This window comes from Nanorana parkeri, unplaced genomic scaffold (assembly GCF_000935625.1).
Source record: "Nanorana parkeri isolate BGI_ZX_2015 unplaced genomic scaffold, ASM93562v1 scaffold534, whole genome shotgun sequence".
Classification (NCBI taxonomy): Eukaryota; Metazoa; Chordata; class Amphibia; order Anura; family Dicroglossidae; genus Nanorana; species Nanorana parkeri.
The window spans coordinates 188,056-211,207 of NW_017306802.1; the positions used below are offsets into that span (position 1 = coordinate 188,056).

A 23,152-nucleotide genomic window follows, 5' to 3' on the forward strand; every position below is an offset into this window, starting at 1 on the left:
ATCAATGAACATGCTATTATAAATAGGACAACAAAATTCATGGGATAATTGTTCATTGATTATGTATATAGACAGGAGCAGATGGTACTAGACACCCTAGCTATTCATGGCCAGTCATAGGATATATACAAGGTTATTCACAAAAGGGTGAAGAGTTTGGAGAAGGCAGGAGAAATGAACAATCTAGGACAGGGGCGCCCACTATTTTTCGTCTGGAGATCTACTTTTCAAATGACGAGCTCATTGAGATCTACCAACGAACAGGCAGACGCAGCGGTGGGATACCACGAGACGCGGGGGGGCGGAGCCGCTGTGACAGAACGGACGAGCAATGAGGGGAGAGAGAGGCGCCGGCTGTCAGATCCTGGCCGAGCGTCTCTCTCTCTCTCCTCACTGCTCTGCATTAGTTAGTGACAGCGGCTCCGTCCTCCGCCCTCCCCCGCCGCCGGTTCCTTCACTTCTTCTCGGATCCCCGCTGGGGAGAGCAGCGGGGATCCAGAGAAGCGGCGGGAGGAGAGGACATGGCAATCTACCAGTGATCGCTACGCGATCGACTGGTAGATCGCGATCGACCTTGTGGGCACCCCTGATCTAGGACAACATAGCTGATTTGGAAAAATCCTCCAATTCAACTCATATTCCAGTTCAGCTATGTTGTCCTAGATTGTTCACTTGTCCTGCCTTCTCCAAACTCCTCACCCTTTTGTGAATAACCCTGATAGTAATTGGGTGTTTTTAGACAATTGTTATGGTTTTCCCTTATATGATAAGCGATCACCAAACCAGTCTTGTCCTGCCTACCATACCTTTTCCATAGGCATTAAAATGCCCACTAACAATCTCCTGGTGGTTAGATCATACTCACACATCAAATTGTCCTCTAATGCCTGTAGCCAGCATAAGGGTATATAAAGGGTTTTTGAGGTAGAGCTGGGCCATGTTGGTGGAAGATGGTCTGTGGAAGCTAGACTCGTGGAAGGTTTTTTAAGGTATGTCCCTTCAGACATGGAAAGGTTGTAGTGGTAGGTGAAGAGACCAGCATACGTCTATCAGACCACCTTGTGTGAAATATAGAAATGTTATAGAGCAGATCACAATTATAAAAAATAGTTATTCAGCAGCAGAAACGTCTAACCACTAAACTTGCTCTTTGATACATTTTATATATACGCCTTTCTGTAACTGAAAGTCAGGTAATGCATTTCCTTTTTAACTAACAGGAGGTAAAAGGAGTTCTCAAGGCACCAAATAATTATCAGGTACCAGTGGTAGGTTTGACTGGAGCCCTTCAGCTAAGCTTGAATGAAAATCTAAATCTCAGGCAGGCTGTGTACCCTATGCACTTTGTTATTTTTCACTAGTACCTTAAAGTCTAAGTATATCCTAACGAAGAACTTTTCTTATTTGATCCCCTTTGGTCTATTAAATATACCAATAAATATGTTAAATATGCATACATTACTAGAAGGTAACTTTTTGATGTGGTTTGCAGAGCGGAGAGCTGATCCAGTTGCAGTTAGCAGAAGCCATACCAAATTTACTAGAGATTGGGGCAAGTCAAGAGGAGGCCAAGAAGCTGCTACGGGACCACAATGTGCTTCTCTTCAAACTCAAGGTCAGAGAATATATAATCTAGTCCCATAGAAGTCATACCATGAATCACTTAATACATGTGAAGAAATAGCTTATGTACTTATATTTCTGGAGATTGGACTGTATTTTGTTTATTCATTTTGAAGTGGACTGGACTGGGCATTAATGTTGCTGATGTACAAAAACTGTATGGAAGGAAAGTATGTTGTCCACAGCAATAGGATACCACTGTGAGTGTGCCATTACAATCAGCAAACCACAAAAATGTGGATTATTCAAAGATATTAAATATTATGATTTGAACATAGGGGACTACAGTATGTTCTTACTACACAGTCTCATACTTTACTTGGGGCTTAACAGTTGTTGTGGATTACAAAATTCCAACATTCTGTTTAAAATTCTGCTCAAGTTATAGATATGTAGCTAACAGTACAGTTCATACAATTATCCTTTAAATGATTCCCTTCCCCAGGGTCTTATACTCAGCTGCCCACAATTCTGGCAGATATATGCTGTGCACCCCATAGGGAACTGGTCCCGAAGTTTTCTGCACGTATGTGGACAAAATCTCATAATTCCTATGGTGAGGCCATTTATCATTTGATCCAACAACTTTAATCATCCAGTCATGTGCATGCAAAAATATTCTCATTACACAGAACATACACTTTGCTAAGTAAACATCCTCTACTTCTTTTGTAACCCAACCCCAATGGGTTCTATAGGCTTGGGGAACAAAGACAAACTAGTTCTTACCAAGTGATAATGAGGTGGGCCAAAAGTAACCCAAATGCCCGCCTCCTTAATGGCTCAGGGGCATGAAGAAAACATTTGCATTACTCCGCTCACAATGCTTAAATGAGGAAACAAACCCCTTATTTGTAATATTTGTGTTGGAAGTACAACATGTAGATACCTTCTGTTTTATGGAAACGCTACTTAGCTTTGCAATGTTTTTAGCTATAACACTAGGAATAACCATGTAGTTATAGGATAGACGCCCTCCTACTCAGCACTCATTTTGAAAGATTTCAGTGAGTGCACTGGAATAAACTTACACAACTGCACATCAGAAGCAGATAAAAACAGGAAAAAAAAAACTTTTTCTAAAATCCTTGAAATGCCTAGTACCAACCTAGATGCTTTTATGTACTTCAAGGAAAACTGACATTTTATTTTAACAAGGTTGACTCTTTGCCCTAAAGTTTAATCTTGGCTTCAGCTACCCTTTTATCCATCAGGGCAAGTATCTTGCAGACACAGCTGATATTTCTAACATGTTCACTACTTATTAGTTTGTTTCTGGAGGGCTTTGTCTTGACATGTATGCTAAGTGACTGACAATACAAGCATCTCAGTAGAAGAGAGTAGACATGTCCCTCTCTTAAGACACTCTCTTGCATGTTTTTTTTTTACTGCCTGCATTCTTTTTTATCATGAACTATGACCTGACACAATATTTTGTTCAAAATAGCCCAGTTATTTTTATCTTGAACTTGGGATTCAAGGGCTTTGCTGACATTCTGAAGATTAATTACAAGCCAGGCTAAACCATCTCTGTCTTTAAGCGACTTACTAGGACTATTTTGTAAACTTATGCAAGATTGGCACGGAACCATGGTTAACAACTAACACATTATTTTTCCCTATCTAATAAAAGTTAGGCAGTGAAAGAATTTATGGATTTGGCTGATTCATTTGCATTTTGGTTCACAATGGCAAACTTAAAAGTATGCAAATATACTCCACAGCAGTATTGAATCTTACACTCCACTGAGGCATAGTTTGATACATACAATTTGTATTCCACCTTGTCAGTTGTTAAAGGAGAACTATGAGGTCAGTGATTTCCACTCATCCTCATAGTTAGAACCGACCTGTGACAAAGAAGCTGTCACAGGTCGGCTCTATCGATCGGAAAGTGAGCAAAAACATGTACCGTTCCGCTCACTTCCCGATCGTCTCCCTGCAGTGAGCTGCGACTGTCAGCGGTGACTCCCCTCTCCAATCTTCCAGCGCTGAGTGGAGGAACGAACAGGGGAGGGGGCGGGCACAGCTGGTTCTCCCACTAGATAGGCAGAGCCAGCTGTCACTCACGCAATTGGGTGGATCTCGACAGTATTGTCGGGATCCGTCCCGGCTGCAGCGATCTCAGTATATATACTGCTGATCTCTGGGTCACAGGAGGAGGTTAGTATATGTCCTCCCTGGGAAAAACACTTACCCCATAGTTCTTTTTTAGGCCATAATAATAAATAGATGTTATGTGAAGGGTGTTACAGGAACAGGAATATCCCAAGTTTAGGGTGACTACATAAGTCTTAAAAGTTCCAAAGGTTGTAAAACATCTGAGCACAGGTTGCCACAGGCATTGAGCTAATAAACAGTATGTTGTGAACCTTTTCAGGCTTCAGACGCATTAGTTGGAGTGGCTGTCTTAAGTTTATAGCAGGTTATACCTGTTAGTGTTTACTGACAATCCCTTGGTATGGACCACCCCATCTCAAGTACCCCTTGACATGTGTATGAATTGTATGTAATTATTTTCCATAAAAATCTATTATGTGTTTAAATAACTAAAAAATACTCACGGGTATCAATTTTATTACATGCAGGGCAAAGTGACAGTCCACCCCAGCCCTCTATACGTCCGTTACCACAGTTTCTTAGAAGCTACTTCCTCCATCCACAGGTGCTACTGAAATAAATTATGTTGAAAACCTGAGGGAGTGGTGGCACTTCTGGTTTTGGTAGATCTGAGCATTGATACAGGGGAAGAGGTGACTCCTTTATACACACAAGTACAGTGTACTGTGGACCGCTGTGGAGTCCTCTCCTACAGCACTGAAAGATCCAGGCTCCCAGATAACACTGCCCCCACGCCGCTGAATTTTCTCCACCGGTTCATCTGTGTCCCCCATTGCTCCTCTTTGGCCATTGGGTGGCCAATGTTGATGTAACTCCTGCACATGTGCTCAGGAGTTGCATCATCCCCAGCACCCAGCTCCATGCTCTGCATCTCACAGATCTGCATGTACTGTACACAGAAAATATAAAATTGTTATGTGAAAGAGGAAGATGTTTTTGGCAGAATGTACTTTGCATGTCTCTTCTGCCAAAAAAACCCTCTGCCTTCAAATGTTTTATTTCAAGAGTTTAGTTTTCTTTTAAATTATGAGCTGCATATCCGATAATAAACTCTGTCTCGAAACTGGTATGCAATACCTGCTGCTCTGCAGAAGGAGCGCAGTAATGCAGGTTTATTGGGTTAAATAAACTAGAGAAATAAATTGTAAAGTACACAAATACAATAAAGCACACAAGTAGAAGCAACCAAAACAGAACAAAAAAGAAGGATGCATTGCTTCGTTAAACCTCCCATATAAAACATATAATAAAGAAATAAAAAGGATTTCAATGAGGGCTAGCCAACAAAATCTAATAAATTCAAAAGAAAATTAAGAAGTAAGAAAGAAGGCGACACAAATATCAACTGTCATGTTTCCTAGCAATGGCTAATATTTACTAGCCACTTGAGCAGGGATCATATTAAAATAGTATTACATTTTTTCAAGAATGAATCCAGATCAAATAAATATATATTTCCCAGAAAAGTATTTATTTAAATTTTTACCCAAGCACTTACAGTCATCATGTTTCCAAGCAACTGGCTCCAAGTCTCACATCTCTGCTGCCTAAACTTTGTCGAGTGCAAGATCACAAGGGACAGAGCAGTTTCCAGCAGCTATCCATCTATGATCTTGGAGAAGGGATGAAGGAGAAGCTGGGAGCATGGAGTGGATTGCCATGCAGTGCCTTTTTGTTTGTGAACAAACATATCGTACAAGCCCACACAAGGGTGGCTCTGCAAGGGGAAAGAGCCACCCTAAAACAGGACATCAGGACCAGTGCCCAGGGGACCAGCTGATTCTGCAGGAAACTAACAGGTCTATTCACAAAAGGGTGAAGAGTTTGGAGAAGGCAGGAGAAGTGAACAATCTAGGACAAAATAGCTAATTTGGAAAAATTCTCCTATTAAGCTCACTTTCCAGCTTAGCTATTTTTTCCTTGATTGTTCACTTCTCCTGCCTTCTCCAAACTCTTCACACTTTTGTGAATAACTCTGTAAAACGTTGATACATCAAGGGGCAGCATACATTGTGAGCAGTGATTTAATCAGCATTTGAAATAGCTTAAAAACATTTTGACTTTATTATCACTTTAAGGATACATTTCTAATGATCCAAAAAGAGGACATTGTAAATAACCAAACGATTACAATCATTACAGTAATTTATCAATTCACTATACAAATGTTCTATAATGAGATGTGGTCTTAGAAACAGAGGTTCGAAATATTTAATTAAAAGTGCTAGAATTAATCTCTTTCCTTTAATTTTGATGTAACTGACTAAAGTTATGTATCACTGCTCTCTGCTCTCCAGCATATACGCGATGAGGAAAACCATACAGTCAGTTAGATGGCAAGTAGGTGAGGCAGCACACTCTTTATATCCTGCCTGAAGGAAGGCTCCAACTGAATAATGACACTCTCCCTTTCATGAAAAAAAAAAAAAACAGCAACAGAAATTAAACATTTCCACTTTCATTTGTGGCTTCCTCAGCAGCAATTTTAATTGATCTAAGTCCCTTTGATGTCCAGTGGTATATCACTGTGTAACTGCACAAAGAGCAGGGATCATGCTGCAAATTTCATCAAAGGTGGCACATATATTGATAGATAGCCAACGTTCATTGAAGATCCCCAAGTCATTATAACCTCAGAATTTAAGTTTCTGAAAACTCAACCAATTTCTAACTGTAAAGCATGCATCATCAGAATGAGTTGTATGATTTTGGAACCTGCCATTTTGTGGTTTTTCAGATTTATAGCTTTTCAATAATACATTGCTTCTCATTTAGCACCACATGTGTGTCAGCTTTACGTAATTTTCAGCCTAATCCCTGCTTTTTATACTGTTGTACAGCCGTTCTTCTTTGTGAGATTCTCACCATTCCTTGTGCTATGGCTATGCTGAAGGTACAAATTTAAAGTATATATTTGCTGTGTGGAAAGAGTTCTAGGTTGTTTTTTTTTTTTTTAAATATACATCATATTGTTTTGTGAATATAAAGAATGGCAATTTCAGAGTGGTATCTCTCTGTATGATTTATTATGTCCGTTCCAATTCTAGTGATAAATAGACACGTTCGATTCGTTTAGTTTCCGAATCGAAATTCGGACAAATGATCTGAACTTCTGAGATTCGGATGGATCCGAATTACGAATTACAGCTAAAACGAATGCAAACAAATCCGAATTCTCAATTTCCCGAAATTCGTTAGCGGTAGTCCGGTCGAAATTTCGTTTATTGGACGAAATTTCGTTAGCAGCAAAGTGACATTAGATTTTTTTTTTTTAGGAGAAAATTTCTTTGCAGCAAAAGTAAATTAGATTTTTTTTTTTTTTTTTACAGTCTGCAGAAGATGAAAAAAAAGTGTGAGGTTCCCCCCCAATTCATAATAGACCCTTTAGGTCTGGTAGGAATGTAAGGAGGGACCCTCCCCCAAGTTAAAACAAAAAAAAGTGCGTGGGGTTCCCCGCAAAATCCCTACCAGTACCTTTAGGTCTGGTAGGAGTTTTAATGGGGAAACCCCAGCCCCAAAAAATGGAGGCCAGGGGCCCTCGGCATTGGGAGGGTGTCCCCGTGCCGATGTTGACAAGGGCCTCTTTTCTCACAACCCTGACCGGTGGTTGTGGGGTCTGTTGGGGCTGGGGTTCCCCCTTAAAATTCCTACCAGACCTAAAGGGTCTGGTAGGATTTTGGAGGGAACCCCACGCACTTTTTTTTTTTTTAACTTGGGGGAGGATCCCTCCTAACATTCCTACCAGACCCAAAGGGTCTAGTATGAATTGGGGAGGAACCTCACACTTTTTTTTTTTTCATCTTCTGCAGACTGTAAAAAAAAAAAAAAATGTTTTTTCTAATGTCACTTTGCTGCTAACGAACTTTCGTCCAATAAACGAAATTTCGATCAGACTACCGCTAACGAATTTTGTTTGAATCCAAATCCCACAACTAATTCAATTGCGGACCCGAATCCGAAAAACAAAATATGCAAAATCCGAATCAAAACAAAACTAAACTAAACAAATGTTTTGCTGGTGCACATGTCTAGTGATAAATTCATCTGTATAAAGGAAGCACATGTCTGACACCTGTGTAGCTATTCATCACTGACAATTGTTTCTAAAAATGGAAGTATCCCAAACTGACAACATCATGTTAGGACGTAATTCCATAGTCCTTTCTTAATATTCAGAGCAGAAATTGTGCCTTTGTTCTAAAGATACCATCGTTTTATTTTGTCAATTTTGGGATCAAGCAGTCAATTGTGAATAAATAAATCTCTCTATACAGAAGTGCTGGATTCTATGGTAAGTCAAAAGTCTTAGCTCTTTTAAAAAGGCGTGATGATGAGCTTAGGTGCTGCACCCACAGATGATGAGCTTAGGTGCTGCAAAGTGCTTTTAATACCTGCTTTAAGTCTGTCATGTTTGGACACCAATACTAAGGGTAGGCAGCCGTGTGAATAACCGACCCGAAGTGAAATGAGCCGAACGCTGTTCGGCTATTCACTTCAGGCTTGTACAGCTGATTCTAGACGTATATCGGCCAAAATCAGTCGTACATCGGCTTGCTTTGTGTGGCTTCGGGTCAGCTGAACATGCTCAGCATGTTCGGCCGACCCGAAGTGCAGATGGAGCTCAACTCAGCCGATCCAACATCTGGATTGGATGAGCCGAACCTCCAGCAGGCTACTCGCTGCTGTTCGGCCTATTCTCATAGGCCGAACAGCAGTGAGTGAATAGCCTCTGTGGTACCGAGCAGAATAGAAAAACAGTTAGAAAAAGTAGAAAAAAAATAGAAAACGATTGGGCGGATCTAACTTTCACTGCTTTCTATTGGCCGGGACCAGCTGTCATTACAATGAGAGCTTGTCGGAGCCGGCGGTGGTATCAAAGCCGGCTCAGCTGAGTTATCATGGTACTGACAGATCAACGTCCCCTGGATACCTAGTAACCAGGGGTCGCTGTTCTGTCATTATGATGAGAGCTCAGCAGTCGGCTTTCATATCAACGCCGGCTCTGCTAAGCTCTCATCGTAATGACAGATCAGCGTCCCTGGTTACCTGGTAACCAGGGACACTGATCTGTCTCTGCAAGTGGCCGGAGCCAGCCGTGAGATGACGGCTGGCTCTGCCCAGCTGCCAGTAGCCGTTCGGCCAGCTTTGGCTTTCACCTCGGCTCAGTCGAGCCGAAGCATATGCCTTCGGCTCGACTCAGCCGCTCTGCCAACTTCGGGAGCTGTACGGGCTATAGTGAATAGCCCTTACAGCAGCCCTTCGGTTCTACTGAACCGAAGGGGTCCTGGGGCTGAAGCTAGCCGAAGGATCAGCTGAAGCTACGGATAGATCCTTCGGCAGCTTTGTGAATAGACCCCTAAGAATCTACACGATAGTTAAAGGAAAACTCCACATTCATTAACAAAAATGTATTATAGCATATAAAATAGCTACACAAGCCATTTTGTAATTTACAAGGTTATTCACAAAAAGGTGAAGAGTTTGCAGAAGGCAGGAGAAGTGAACAATCTAGGACAAAATATCTGATTTGGAAAAGCTCAATTCAGCTCACTTTCCAGTTCAGCTATGTGGTCCTAGATTGTTCACTTCTGCCTTCTCCAAACTCTTCATCCTTTGGGAATAACGCTGTTAATGTTATTAAAATGACCCATTTTAATCTGCTGCAATGTGGCAACCAGGAGGCGTTCTGTACAATAGTGGAGTATGGAGCACCCTCAGAAATGTCATTTACCGCTTCTGTGATTGGTTCACTGATTTTCCTCATCAGAACACTGAGATTTCACTAGTTGGTTATAATAAAGATTCCCATTTAGAAATCATTCTGGATAGGACAAACATCCCGGTGAAACAAACATCAATTTCTTCAGAAAAAGGTAGAAATATGCACCAAATTTTTTAAAATCCTTGCATGGTATATAGATCACCCAGATGGACTTGTTTTTTCCCTCAACAAAAGTGGAGTTACACTTTAAGTTGATACATTAGTGTTGGGAATAAAGTTGGCCACACCCAATACAGTCTAATTGTACAATCTTCCTTAGAATGTCTAGAAACTATGTACTACAAGGGCCTACCTAACAATTAATTATATTTATATATTTTTCCCAGGTTTGTGACAGGTTTACCTTACAGCAGATCTCCAGCCTCCAGTCCTATCCCTCCCCCCGATAGTCTGGTGACATCATAGGCCCCTCCTCTACTTGCCCCCCTGGGGTGGGAGGCCCTTACTGCAGTTTCTGAATGGCACTCTCATAATAATGGGTTTAGCGGCTGTTTACAGCCTGCTGTTTCAATACCATCTTAAAATTACACTTTAATCTCCAACCATTTAGGTCATTTAAGTTTAGTACCCATCACTTTTGCCTTTACTGTCAAGCACTGATGAAGGGGACCTGAAAAGAGTTTGGCCTGTCCTCTTGGATTGGTACAATTATACAAACTTACTTGGACTCCTTTCATTTGTAGTAAAACTGAGCAAATTTACTTTCACTGACTAAGCCCCACAAGTCAGAGAATGACCTCAAACATTACTAGTGTTCTTTCTAAGACTGGTCTTTTTACATATCAAAGATCCCCTTATTATGTACTTTGCTGGTACATAAAGTGGTTCCTAGCACAGGTATCAAAAGAGATGCACATATTTTAAGGTAATTGATCAGCTTTTCTCTCTTGCATGCCTGTAATGAAGCAGATAAAGTCACGGCAGATTACATTACATGACTTTAACTAACAATGTTTTTATAACTTATTTTTAATCAAAAGCCATCCAAGCCTGTCTGCTAGATACTTAACATCTTCTCAGAAAACAGATAACTATGTATTTTCAAAGGTTTTTTTTTTTGCTCCTTATTACATGAAAGAAAGCAGCTTGAAGTCAGATGTGTTTGGGAATCTACATAAAGGAAGAAAGATAATGTGATTATGAAATTATTTGTAGTTCCTTCATCTCCCTGGACACTTCAAACTGAGTATGTGAGAAAAAAGGAAAGAGAGGGAACCTTGAAATGAAGCCTCTTATCTCCATTAAAAATGTGGAGGAGAGGTGAGAACACAGTACAAATGACTTACAAAAGTAGACGTTCAAGAATGTATTTGAATGGGCAAGCCCAACCAAAGTTATTTTTTTCTAGTTCTGAGAAGATGGAAACAGGTTTACACGGCATTCGGCCAAAAAATCTTCTGGATTCCCAGGCAGAGATCCAGTCTGCATGAATACTTTCCTGACATGTCACAATGCACAGCCTAGACTTGAGAGGAGCACCCTGGGAATCTTATGTCTTCGATCTGCTGCGGGCACTCTCCTACCCCAGTTAGCATTTTGAGTGTACATTGTAACCTTCTACAAGTTGCAGGGCAAGAGCCTGCAGCAAAATAAATGAGCTGTGTGGGACAACCTCTATACATTCCACAAAGAATATAGGTTAAGCCGTTTCATCTCTGGGCCAGCATAGTAGTCCACTAAATTCTAAATTGCGGGTGCAATGCTAGTTTGCTATTGCAAATTGAAATAGCCAATAGAAATCTAGCAATGCATTCCTATGGCCAAATTTTTTTCAAATTTTTTTTCTATTCTGACACGGCTCCGTGTCAGAATAAAGAAAAAAAAGAAAAAGCAGTGTTTCTCTCCTTGGCGGCCGGGAGCGGGAGACTCCCGGAGCGCCAGGGAGAGTTAGGCTGTTTGGAGATCAGCTTCCCTGGTTAGCTGTTAACCAGGGACGCTGATCTCCCTGCAAGTGGCCGGAGCCAGCCGTAAGATCAGGTCTGGCTCCGCCTACCTGTCAGAAGCAGGCTGTCGGCCGGCCATTGGCCGCTCGGCCAGCTTCGGCTTTCAGCGCGGCTCAGCCGAGCCGAGGCATATGCGTTCGGCTCTATTGAGTCGCATGACCATGTTCAGGAGCTGTGCGGGCTATAGTGAATAGCCCGTACAGCAGCCCTACGTTCAGTAGGGGTCCTGGGGTTGAAGCTAGCTGAAGGATCGGCCGAAGCTACGGCTAGATCCTTCGGCTGCCTCGTGAATAGACCCCTATATCTATAATCCAAATGGTTTTATTTAGGTAAAACCCATCAAACATAGGGGTGCGCAGCCTATTGCATTAGGGTGTGCACACAAAAGTACAGACACGCATATGTTGTGTCAAGGTTTCCTATTTGGATGGGAAGCCGCAGCCACATTCCCTTCCCAGGCATCGGGGGCTGCTGTTATGTGAGGAATGTAAGTGGCAAGTGCTGCTGTGCTCGGTATCGCTGAGCCAATCAAACAAAGATCTTTGTGATCTTTTCACTGGCTCAGTGATTAAAAACATGGAGCATGCTGTTGCAGCTTTGGTGTCCTGCTCAGGGTGATTAGGGTGTGCCCAGGCACACCTGGCACACCCCGTGCACACACCTTTGCCATCAAATTTCACTTTACTTCCTGTCCTGTAAACAAAACAACCTCTTCACGGAACGGAGACAACTGCCCTATTATACAGTTGTCACCAGAACAAGTGTGGCAATTGAAAGATATTCTCTCTATTGCTGTTCTTTTGACAACTCATATTTTAAATAGAGTGAACTGCTCTAATGGGACAAAAGCAGCAGTAAAAACTGGACAGGTGTTCCAACCTGTCACTATTCTACCAAAAGCAGAAAAAAATGTTTTGGCTTTAGATACACTTTAAGGTGCATTTTAGGTTGTTTAATATTTGTCTCAACATTTTAAATCAAATGTAGATGATTTCCAAACTTATTGTATCCATTTCATGATTGCAGTCACAAGGCTGTAGATTTGCACTGGGTGAATTGTGCCTTTGGTGTATTTTTAACTTGATCACATTGTTATTGCATGGATGCTGTTATCTGTGTAACAAACACATTCTTAATTTATCGCCTGCAAGCTCTGTTACTTGTCATGGTAAAGGCCACAATGATTACATTGCAGCAATGTGGTATTTGAAATGTAACTACAAGGGACAGTCATGGGTTGGCACAACAATTTATTACTGGCTGTGAAATGCGCTTTGAAGCTCTGTTTATTTGGGAGACAACTAGAATAATATGGCCAAATTTTACTTTACTGTATGTTTTGTTTTCTAAGAGTTCAGTTTACTGAAATTAAAATGCAATTTTCACCTAAGATAGAAATCAAACAAAAACAGAAAATACTTTTTTTTTCAATGCAAACTCCCCTTTTAAACAACTGACTATTTTTGGGTGCTACTAATCTGCCACTTTGATTAGCTTTAGTATTTAGTGTTCCCAGTGCACACTGCTGGCTATCTTCTGCAATTATCTCTATTGAGTGCAGGTCATCAGTATAGGCACCATATAGCCTAGGACAATAAATCAATTGGCAGCAGGGGTGACAGAGACAGCATATGTTACCAGACCCACAGATACGGGGGTCCAGCTGAGCTTTGTCTAGGATTCATGCTTCTTTCTTCCAGCATTCAGCAATAATAGCCAAGAAGGATGTTTTGCTTCTATGCCTGCGTAGCAACCACTCATAAAGCTGGATTGTCCCTAGTCTAAATGTATTGTTTGCAGCTAGGCTGTTAGTAACCTCAGCTTTGTTTATGGGATATGGGTTTGATTTCTCCTAAGGCCAAAAACATTGTTTGGTTCTACCTGCTACAAAGACATTGGTTCTACCTGCTACTAAGGAGTGTTATCCAGTAGCAGGAGTAAGAAGATACAATGTATTGGGTTATGATTATTTTACTGAGGGATTTATACCAGTGATGTGGACTGGGGAAAAGAGAGAGTTTCTAGAAGGGTCCTTGCAACCCATGCTTTGCCTGTTGGGAATGTGTGTTTAGCAGGCTCTAGTCTGTGCCCCCTAGGCCTGGTGCTTGGAGGGAATGTCAGTGTAAGATGGGTCTTTGCCTGGGCCCTGAGTCTGGGCACGAGGAATCCAAGCTGGCCTGTGATAGGGCTGCAGAATTAGGAAGGTGGCTACCAGTAAGGTGCATCTTCATAGGAGTTTGCTAGCCAAAGAATGTGCAGGAAAGCCTAGGGGAAGCAGATGCTGGATGGACACTGCATTAAGACCTCATTATTCATCTCTTTAGAGCCCATTCACACTGGATCCATTGCATTATCAGACATTTTTATATCCAAATATATTTGTCCCTAGCATGCATGTCTGAATATGATAGGGACAGCAAATTGTAAGTTAGTTTTGTAATAGGGACTAAAACAAATTATTCAGGGTACATTGTTCTCTATAAAGATCTGTGGAAGAGGTCAGCTCTATATATTGGAATAAAATAAATACAAAGAGAGGAATTTATCAACACTGGAGCAGACAGAATCTGGAGCAGCTGTGTGTGGTAACCAATCAGCTTCTCTCTTCAGTTTGTTCTGTTAAAGCTTTTAAAGGAAAGAGAGACTGATTGGTTGCCAAGATCAACTGCTTCAGATTCTGTCTGCTCCAGTTTTGATTATGGCTTTTTGATGATTAGCTTATGCTATTAATATGTTAACTCTATAATTATCAATAAAAAATATGCTTCAGAACATAATCAATAGCAGCAAGCACGCAAACAATCAGGAAAAAATCTCACAGAGTTCAATTCAACCAATTTTTTTTAGTTTGGGACACAGTAAGGGCTAAAACCCATCTTTTTTGTTATTTCTACATATCCTAAATTTCCAGTGACAACTCAAAATGTAGGATTTTACTAAATTTTAGTCCCATTGACAGTAGTCAGAAAGCAAATCTTGAGACACATACAGCTAAAAAAAAATAAAAAAATCAATTTAAAAAAAAAATCATGTTATTGCTATGTTACCCTTGGACTTCCTGTAAAGTGCTATTATTATGTTATATTCTGTGTTCTTATGAAAATGTTACGTCTGTCTCCACAGTCTTTAGAAGACCAAGTATGGGATATTTTATGTCAAGCTGATGAGACAGCTGAACAGAATGAAGACCAAAGACAAATATATGATGCCATGGCAGCGACTTTAAAGGAAGCCTGGGATTCCCTGATCGTTGTGCTAGAGAAAAGAAGAGACTTGTTACATGTGACTTCTGAATTCTTCAATACTGCAGCACAGGTTCTTATTTTTATTCCAGCATTTAGCATGTACACATCAGCCAAGAGCACTCATCTCCCACTGATGTAGTTCTCAGTGCCACTCCTACATTATATACTTCCCATTAACATACAGCCAAGTTGGGTTTGCTTTATTTAGAGCAGTGGTTCTCAACTCGTGGGTCGCGACCCAAAAGTGGGTCGCGACACCCTCTGCAGTGGGTCGCGGCGTCATGTCTGCATAGGCCGGCCCATCTGCATTAGAGAGAACTAGAGGGGGAATTTGTGGTTCAGCCTGTGGAACCTCATAATGTCAAACTGACTTTCCATTGAAACATTTAAATAGTATTTCCAACCAAAACTGGTAACCCAAAACAAGAGGAACTTGTGCATTTCTGCATCAAAAGCACAGCTAAGCCCAGTAGATTTTGTTGGAGAATAATCAGGTAGAAATGGCCTAATACATGCAAGGAAACATTTGTCTATTCTGTAGCATGGCAAAGCAGTGCTAAACTGAGGCAGTGAGAAAAATTGTGATTCATGTGATTACAAGGTTACAGCAGAGTCATAACTTCCTTCATCATCTGCTCCAAAAAAAGCTCTGTGACAGAATAAAACCTGACCCTGATCACTTCTTAATTATGTGCCTGTTGCATCTTCAGTAATAAATCTGTCTCAGAACTTTGCACAGGTCTGTAAACCTGTTGCAAAGATGTTTTGTGGAAGCGACCAAGATGGAAAGGTATCACCTATCCTGCACCATTAAAGCAGACTTTCCAAGAAATGGAGTGTCAGCTCTACTGACAATCCCGCAAACAATTAAAAAAATGAAAAACTAAAATGTTTACAAAAAACTACTGAATGGTGCATCACTGTAGTGGCAGATAACACAGAAGTGTGGCACTGGTACAGTGGTGAAATAGCTTAGGTATGCATCGATGCAGTGGCAGCAAAGTATACGATTTCTATATTTTAGTGTGTAAAGGCTAATTTTTGCACTAATCTGTGACACAAAGCAGTTACATTGTTCACCTTGTTTTTAGTTTCCTGTTTTCCTCTGCCTTTTAGTTTGCTGATGCAGTTGATAATGCAGAGGCCTTCCTTCAGAACATACAAGAAACTTCCAACAGTATTCCAGAATGCCTGCAACAGCACCAACAGCATACAAGAGGTCTGGCATGCCTTTCGTGTTCATGTTCTTCTTATATACAGTAAACGCTATTGAGTTTAAAGGGAAACCTATGTTAAAGCACATATGGAGATGCCATTGGTCATCTCCACTTTTGAAAATGCAAGTTGCCTGTCTCTCATAATGATCCAGTAGATTTAGATCAGATACTCATAGTATTAAAGCCACAGGCTCAAGAGAAGACCGGGGCAACTAGCATTTTCCAAAGCCTCCATATTCATCTCAGTACCAATTTCTTTTAACAATATTTGGATTAAAAGTTGTTCCACATTGAATACAATATTTCCTACCAAGTTTAGTCTAAAGACTCTGGGTACATAGTTTGAACAAGATTGAACATCTTGTACATGAAAATCATATCCCCCCTTAATCTCCCTTATTCCAGCGTAAACATGTTTAAGGTCAGAAGCCTTGTCTCATAGCTCTGGTCCTCCTTTCCCCTAATTAGTTTTGTTGCCCTCCGCTGGACTCTCTCCAGTTCAAGGACATCCCTTCTCAGTACCGGCGACCAAAACTGGACCGCGTACTCCAGATGTGGCCGAACCAACGATCTACATAGAGGCACAATTATAGACTTGTCCCTGCAATACATCCCCTTCTTAATACAGGACAAGACCCTGTTAGCTTTGTTTACCGCAGCTTGGCACTGCAAGCTACGATTCAGTTTGTGGTCTACAATGACCCCCAAATCTTTTTCTATTCCTGACTTCCCTAGCGGCATACCCATGATTGTATAGCCCATTTGTTTATTTTTATGTCCAAAGTACATTACTTTGCATTTATCGACATTAAACCTCATCTGCCATAGTATTGCCCACTCCCCTATTTTATCCAGGTCCTCCTGCAATGTTATATTGTCACGATCCGTTTCTAGTTCCCTCCCTATTTTTGTATCGTCTGCAAACACGGAAACATGGCTATTTATTCCCTCCCCGATGTCATTAATGAATAGGTTGAACAGTATCAGTATTTATCCAGCACAGTAAAGCCGTAAAAATTACAAACCTTATTTTAGATTTCCACAAGAAAAAAGGATATTAAAAGAAGAATACAATGCACTCACAAGATTCTTTATCTATTTAGTCTAATTAAAAACTCATTAGTACTGTCCTCAATAACCAAGACCTCCTCTATAAACTCAGCCTTCCAATACACCCCCACAAACTAAACCATATTATGTATACAGATGTTGCTAGCCATATGTATTCCGGCCAAAAACAGCAATTTATACTGAACAGTAGGGTTGCACAGATACCAAGTACAGTACTCGGTACAAGTACGAGTACATGTACCGATACTTTTGAGCTCCAAGACTAGACTAGAGAAAAATTCAAACATTAGGAGGCAGCTGTCATTTGTAAGGGGCACACGGAGCTCCTGGGATTTGTACATCTCTGTTTTAATGTACGATTTTGTTCTTATAAATATAAATAAAGTGATGCTCAGATACCAGTTTTGCGAGTACAAGTACTGGTACTTGCCGAGTACTTACAAGTACGAGTACTGATACATTTTTGTTTATTGTCATGTGACAGTGTTTCTAAAACAATACAGACTAATGATTTCAGGACAGTGGTGGAGCACCAGAGCCAGGTCCCAGCTGCAACCTCTGTAACTGCTGCAACCCTGGTAGTTCTCATGAAAATGCCAAGTATCTGCACTGGTACTCGAACTGAACAGGGCAATAAAAGTAGAGAGTCCCATACACTGATGTTTCATTACGAAACATATACCCTCTTAAAAATCTCCAAATAGGGTGCAAGTGCCAATTATATTTCTTGCATAGTAATTTTAAAGAAAATTCCTCATAAATGTGTTCCATAAAGAGTCATAATAGAAACAAATTAGGAGGATAACTTTGAGTTCTCACTGCCCATGAAAATGTAATAAATTAGCCAGCACATAAATTACATCTTAAAAAAGTGCATGTATCAGCAAAAGATAGGTGGAGATCACAATGCAGAAATAGCTATGCACCATTTCTCAATGCCCTTCAAATATCCTTCTCAATTGGTGGAGATTCACAAAGAAAAAGGATAACTTATGTACCACGTCTCAAAGTCCTTCCAATATGGTGTACCATTTCCCTCCCTCAAGGCCCCTCCATATATCCAGCTATTATATAGGTGAACTAATGGCAATCATGTATTAACACCACTATTGCTTCTTTTATCTGAAAGACATTCAGTCCCACAATGCCATTCTCACATGTTGCTCTTTTCCCCTTTCCCCATACGTCCCCATATCAGATAAATGATCTTGATATCCTATAATTATGAGATTGAGTCCATGCACCACCGTAGCCTTACAAGTGTTGCACCATCTTTCTCCTCCACAGGCACCCACAATGCATAGATACCCCGTAGTGTGACATGCCATGCTCCCATGTGACATCTGTGGCTCTCAGTCAGCATTCTTACATCAACCCTATTTTAACCCCAGCAAATTCTGTACCAACATGTCCAAACTGTACAGCACTTACTGTGATGCCTGTATATAAAATGAATTATATATAAAGCATAGAACTCTAGGTGTGCTTACAGATATAGGTTAATGATGAGGTTGATGTATAATAATATTTATATTTTTTGATGCCATCACACCCCTTAGAGTTGTCATACAGGGCTTAATATTTCTAAGCAATGCAAACAATTCGAGCCTCTTTTGTTACAATTAAGCAGCTTAGGCAGAAACAACCACTTCTGACTCTTTGCTATTGTACATAAAGATTCCCTAACAAACTGGGCTTTAAGGGGATCAAGTAGAGTCTTCTTTTCTCCACATCTCCCTGCATGCCCTTACTGCTGAAATAAAAGCAGTAAACTCCTAAAGATTGTTTTGGCTTTACTCAGTCTAATTAGGAAGAAATACGGATATAGCTAAAAACTATGAGCAGAACATTTAAAAAAAATGAATTTATCTAAAGGAATTTGATAACATTTACATACATTTAAAACATAAACATAAAAACTATAGATTTTTTTATGTAAAAAATTTAAGGGCAGATGTTATCCTGGTGAAGTTCAGGTCGATGATATGTAAAGATGAGGAACACATTAAAATGACAAAGAAAGTAAATCCTTTTTCCAAAAGTTCACTTTTTTTTCTTTTTAGTTGTTTTAGAGCGATCCCTTGCTTTGCTGAATAAAAGCCAGGAAGTCACTGAATTCATCCAGCAGTTCTCATCTCAGCAGCCAGTTTCCAGCTCCGAGATGATAAAAGGGGCTCGCTGCAGCTCCTCCAGAATTGAGGACCTCCTGGAAGTGCTGCAAGACAGGAGGCGGCAGCTAGACAAGCAGATGAGGCAGAAAAGACAAAGGCTGGAGTATGGCTTGCAGGTCAGCCAGTGGCACCAACAAGAAGACAAGGTAAATGTAAAGAGGAAACACATGCACACAGCACCTGTTTCCATAGGCCAGAGTTGTGAAGCAAGTGTCAGGGCTCAGCATGTTGTTTTGTGGAAGAAAACTGTTTACCCATCTGTGGCTCTATGTACCTCCCTGCACAGTGGCACGTAAAATACCTTAAAATGGTTGCCATCTGTTATCAGTGTATACGCTTGGCCTTAATGGTATGAATAACTCACTATAATTGTTTAAATATATCTGGGTTTTCAAAAAAAATGATATTTGCAAAACATAGTTTTAAAATCTATTCTGCAAACATAGCCACTAAAATGCAACTCTCGGCAAAAGCAAAATTAGATATTGAACTGCTTAAGCTATACATTGTGATTAATTTGCCTTTAATCTAAAAATAAAATCCACTGAAAACAGGTTTGCCAAGTTATCGGTATTGTTTCTTAGAAAGTCGCTTGTCACCAGGTGACGAGAGAGCATGAAGCCGGCTTTCTGGCCAATCAGAAAGCCGGGGGGCGTGTAATGACTCGCCGCCCGACTTCTTGATTGGCCAGCTTCACAAGTGATGAGGGAGCCTGGAGCTGGCTTCCAGGCCAATCAGGAAGCTGGGTAGCGTGTAATGACTCGCTGCCCGGTTTCCTGATACTGGAAGCTCAAGTATCGGGCTAGGCATCAGAGCATTTGGGCAAGTACGAGTACTAGCCCAAATACTCGGCATCGGCACCGATACTGGTGCATCCCTAGTTTATACATACCTTTTTTTTCCAAGGTCACTTAGATCTGGTGAAATCATAGGGCTTCCTTTCCCTCTTCTTCTTTGGTAGTGAGCAGAAACTAAATGCTACAGAGAAGGGTGCCTTTCTCTCCTGCTTTCCTCTGTGAGCCCAGGGAGCCTAGTTCTCACCAGAAAAAGGAGGGAGGCCACACCACTGGATTGTTGAGTCTGTGAGGGACAGCACTGGAGATAAGTGGAGGGGTATAGCTGCCAGAACTGCTTTTTTGTTTTATGCCACTGCTGGGGTATCCACTTCTCCCCTAAATGCCCAAATTGGAACTGAGCTCTAATTTTCATCATAGACTAAAACATAGTACTCTGCTCAGTCCCATGCTGTATAGTTCTCTGACTGCTATCCTATTTCCATTCCTCAGCTCATGGATTTTACTGTGACTGGGAGCAGCAATAGTAATGCTCACCTGTAGAGTACCCTACTGGCAATCCAGCATTCCATTTCATATATATTTCCATTCCGCAAATTAATTATTTTGTAGCTAGATAAAATTAAGGGACTTTGCATTGGCGTGTCATTGTACTCCTCAGGTGACATGCCTATAAACACAGGATTTTGAGAGCATGCCATTTTCAACACATTCTGTAAGATAACTACCTGTATTGATCATTTGTTCTTTTGTACAGTTGTCTACTTGCATAGGATTAAAATGTGTAAAAATAATATAACAAAGAACAATATTGCCTCTCTCTAGTGCAGCTGTAAAGTATCCATACATATCAACTTAGGCTCGATTGAAATTCACAGAATCACTGATTCATCACTTTTTGATTGTATTGAATATTTGCATGTAGATTCAACTTATCTGCAGAAATTCACATAACTAAATTATCCAGGCAATAATTGCAACAATTCATTTGTGAATTATCATGTCTGACTATGTATATGGGACAGATCAGCATACATATATTCAGAAAGATTCACACATAATATGATTGATGATGATCTTATGTCTGTAACATACCTACGGACACTGCTTATTGGGGGTACATAGACTTATTAAGGCACAATAGGGCCATGGGCAAGGTAGCTGTTTGGCCCCCTACTTCCCTTCAATTGATAATAATACATACTGCAATAGTCACAGAGAACCCTTTGCACTGTCACTACTGGAATGGCCTGCCTCATCAGACACCGACTACCTTCAAGTGCATGTTCCCTTGTAAATTGACAGGCAGATGCACAGCTTTGATAAACTATGTTATGCTCTTGATTAACTGCAGGGGTGTGAAAGTTATAGCCTGCCCCTTGGACAACCAGTAAGTATGGTGTTCTGACAAATTGTAAAACTTTATATGATCGCTATTGTTGTCCTTCTGAAATTCTGGTGCCAGGAGGTTTCTGAATATAGGCTAAATACAAATGATGCCTGAGAGATCATACTTGTACACGTGACTTCCCTTAAGTGTCTACAGACCTTTTCTGTGCAAAATATGAGTTTCCTTTAACCATGGTGATAGCATTCCTATATGTCTCATGTCGGCTCTAACTATGAGGATGAGTGGAAATCACTCGCCTCATAGTTCTTAGTCATTCCAAAACCTTGATAATTTTTGCTATTTACTATCATGGATTATCATCAAGCAACTTCAGATGTCAGAGCAGACCACTGCCCATATCATCGCAAAGAATAAGCAAGCTGGACTGCGCTCTGTTGGTTTATAGACTACACATACCCTAAGTTACAAATCTGAATATCTATATTAACCTGAATTTAAAAGTATGAATAGCTGTATTCTGTGAAATGCTGGGTTCTGCACTGAATTGAAATTGAATAGAACGCCAGATAAAAAATTCTCCCTAGAAGTCCAGTGGTATCATCCAGGATCAGCTCCTTATTCCAGGACTAGGATGCTAGCAGAGAAATTAAACAAGCATTTATTTGTGCTCTTAGCTTTATAAAAATATGTTGTCTCAGTTGAAGCCCCCCTTGCTGCTGAACCACACCCTCATTTCTTCTGCTTTCTCTTACACTTTTACCTGCCACTGTAGTCACTGTTCAATCCCTCTTCTGGCTCTCACCCTGAGACCTGCCAATGTAAATGGCCATCACAAACTTACATAGATCTGCTCCCTGCTTCATCTACCCTGTGAACAACTGGTATATATGTCCATCCATTCACCCATAGCTTAGTTACTCTACTGCCTCTCACTCTGAGACTTGCAAATGTGAAATTTCATCAAAGTCTCTCATAGATCATCTTTCTTGCTACCTCCTACCTTATGACATAGAACGCCAGTACACAAAACACATAAGAAGGTGGACTTAGTAAATGCTTATTTGTGCCTCCATCAGACTATTCTCCCAGATTGCTCTTCAAATGTACCTTGCACGGCACAGTCACCTGAGTAGATATCAAGGGATAACTTATAGTGATAAAAGAAAGTTTTCTTTAAATGTTATTTATTGTGACATGATAGGAATTTGTGCAGGTTTGTAAAGTTACAGATATGTCTGCTTTAATATGGAATAAGCACAGCAGGTAACAGACGTAAGGACCGTTTTGGAGACTGCAAAATGCAGAATGAACAGCTGCTACACCGTCCAACAGCTTGAAGAAAGTGCCTACAGGGCATGCTGTGTGCAGGTTTAGCTGCCAAAGCAGAGACTAGATAAACTTCTCCTTTTATTTTTCTATTCAGGGTTTATAACAGATATAATATGCCAAAGGAAGTAACAAATATAGCCATCACATTAATAATGTTATCACCAGAGTTAGCATTTGAACTCATTAACATATTTCTCTTATAAAAAATATATAACTTCAGTATTATTGGAAATGATCACATTATGTCTTCTTCGTGAATAATAATTTGTTTTCCCTTTATAGTTAGATTTCCGCAGTCTGATTGTAAAAATGCAGAGCTACGGAATATAGGGTAGAGGAAGTACAAAAGGTCATCCAAACAGTTATTTACTTAATGGGGTGTATGTTAATTACTTTTAATAGTGACCTGTGCCAAATGAAGATTTGTTTAAAGTTTCAAAACCATTTAAAGGGAAACTAAAATAGTTTTGGATCAATTTTAATTTTAATATTCTTACTATATGCA

The 23,152-nt window shown here is 40.4% G+C and overlaps 1 protein-coding gene across 1 annotated transcript in view; it reads left to right on the forward strand.

The window, feature by feature from the left end:
• CCDC141 (coiled-coil domain containing 141) overlaps positions 1-23,152 on the forward strand; it is a 116,659-nt gene that overhangs the window by 14,798 nt on the left and 78,709 nt on the right. Inside the window, exons 2-5 of the mRNA XM_018561613.1 lie at positions 1,493-1,615; positions 14,593-14,784; positions 15,831-15,933; positions 19,066-19,319. Coding sequence (XP_018417115.1) covers positions 1,493-1,615; positions 14,593-14,784; positions 15,831-15,933; positions 19,066-19,319 — 672 coding nt within the window. The remainder of the gene's footprint in view (positions 1-1,492; positions 1,616-14,592; positions 14,785-15,830; positions 15,934-19,065; positions 19,320-23,152) is intronic.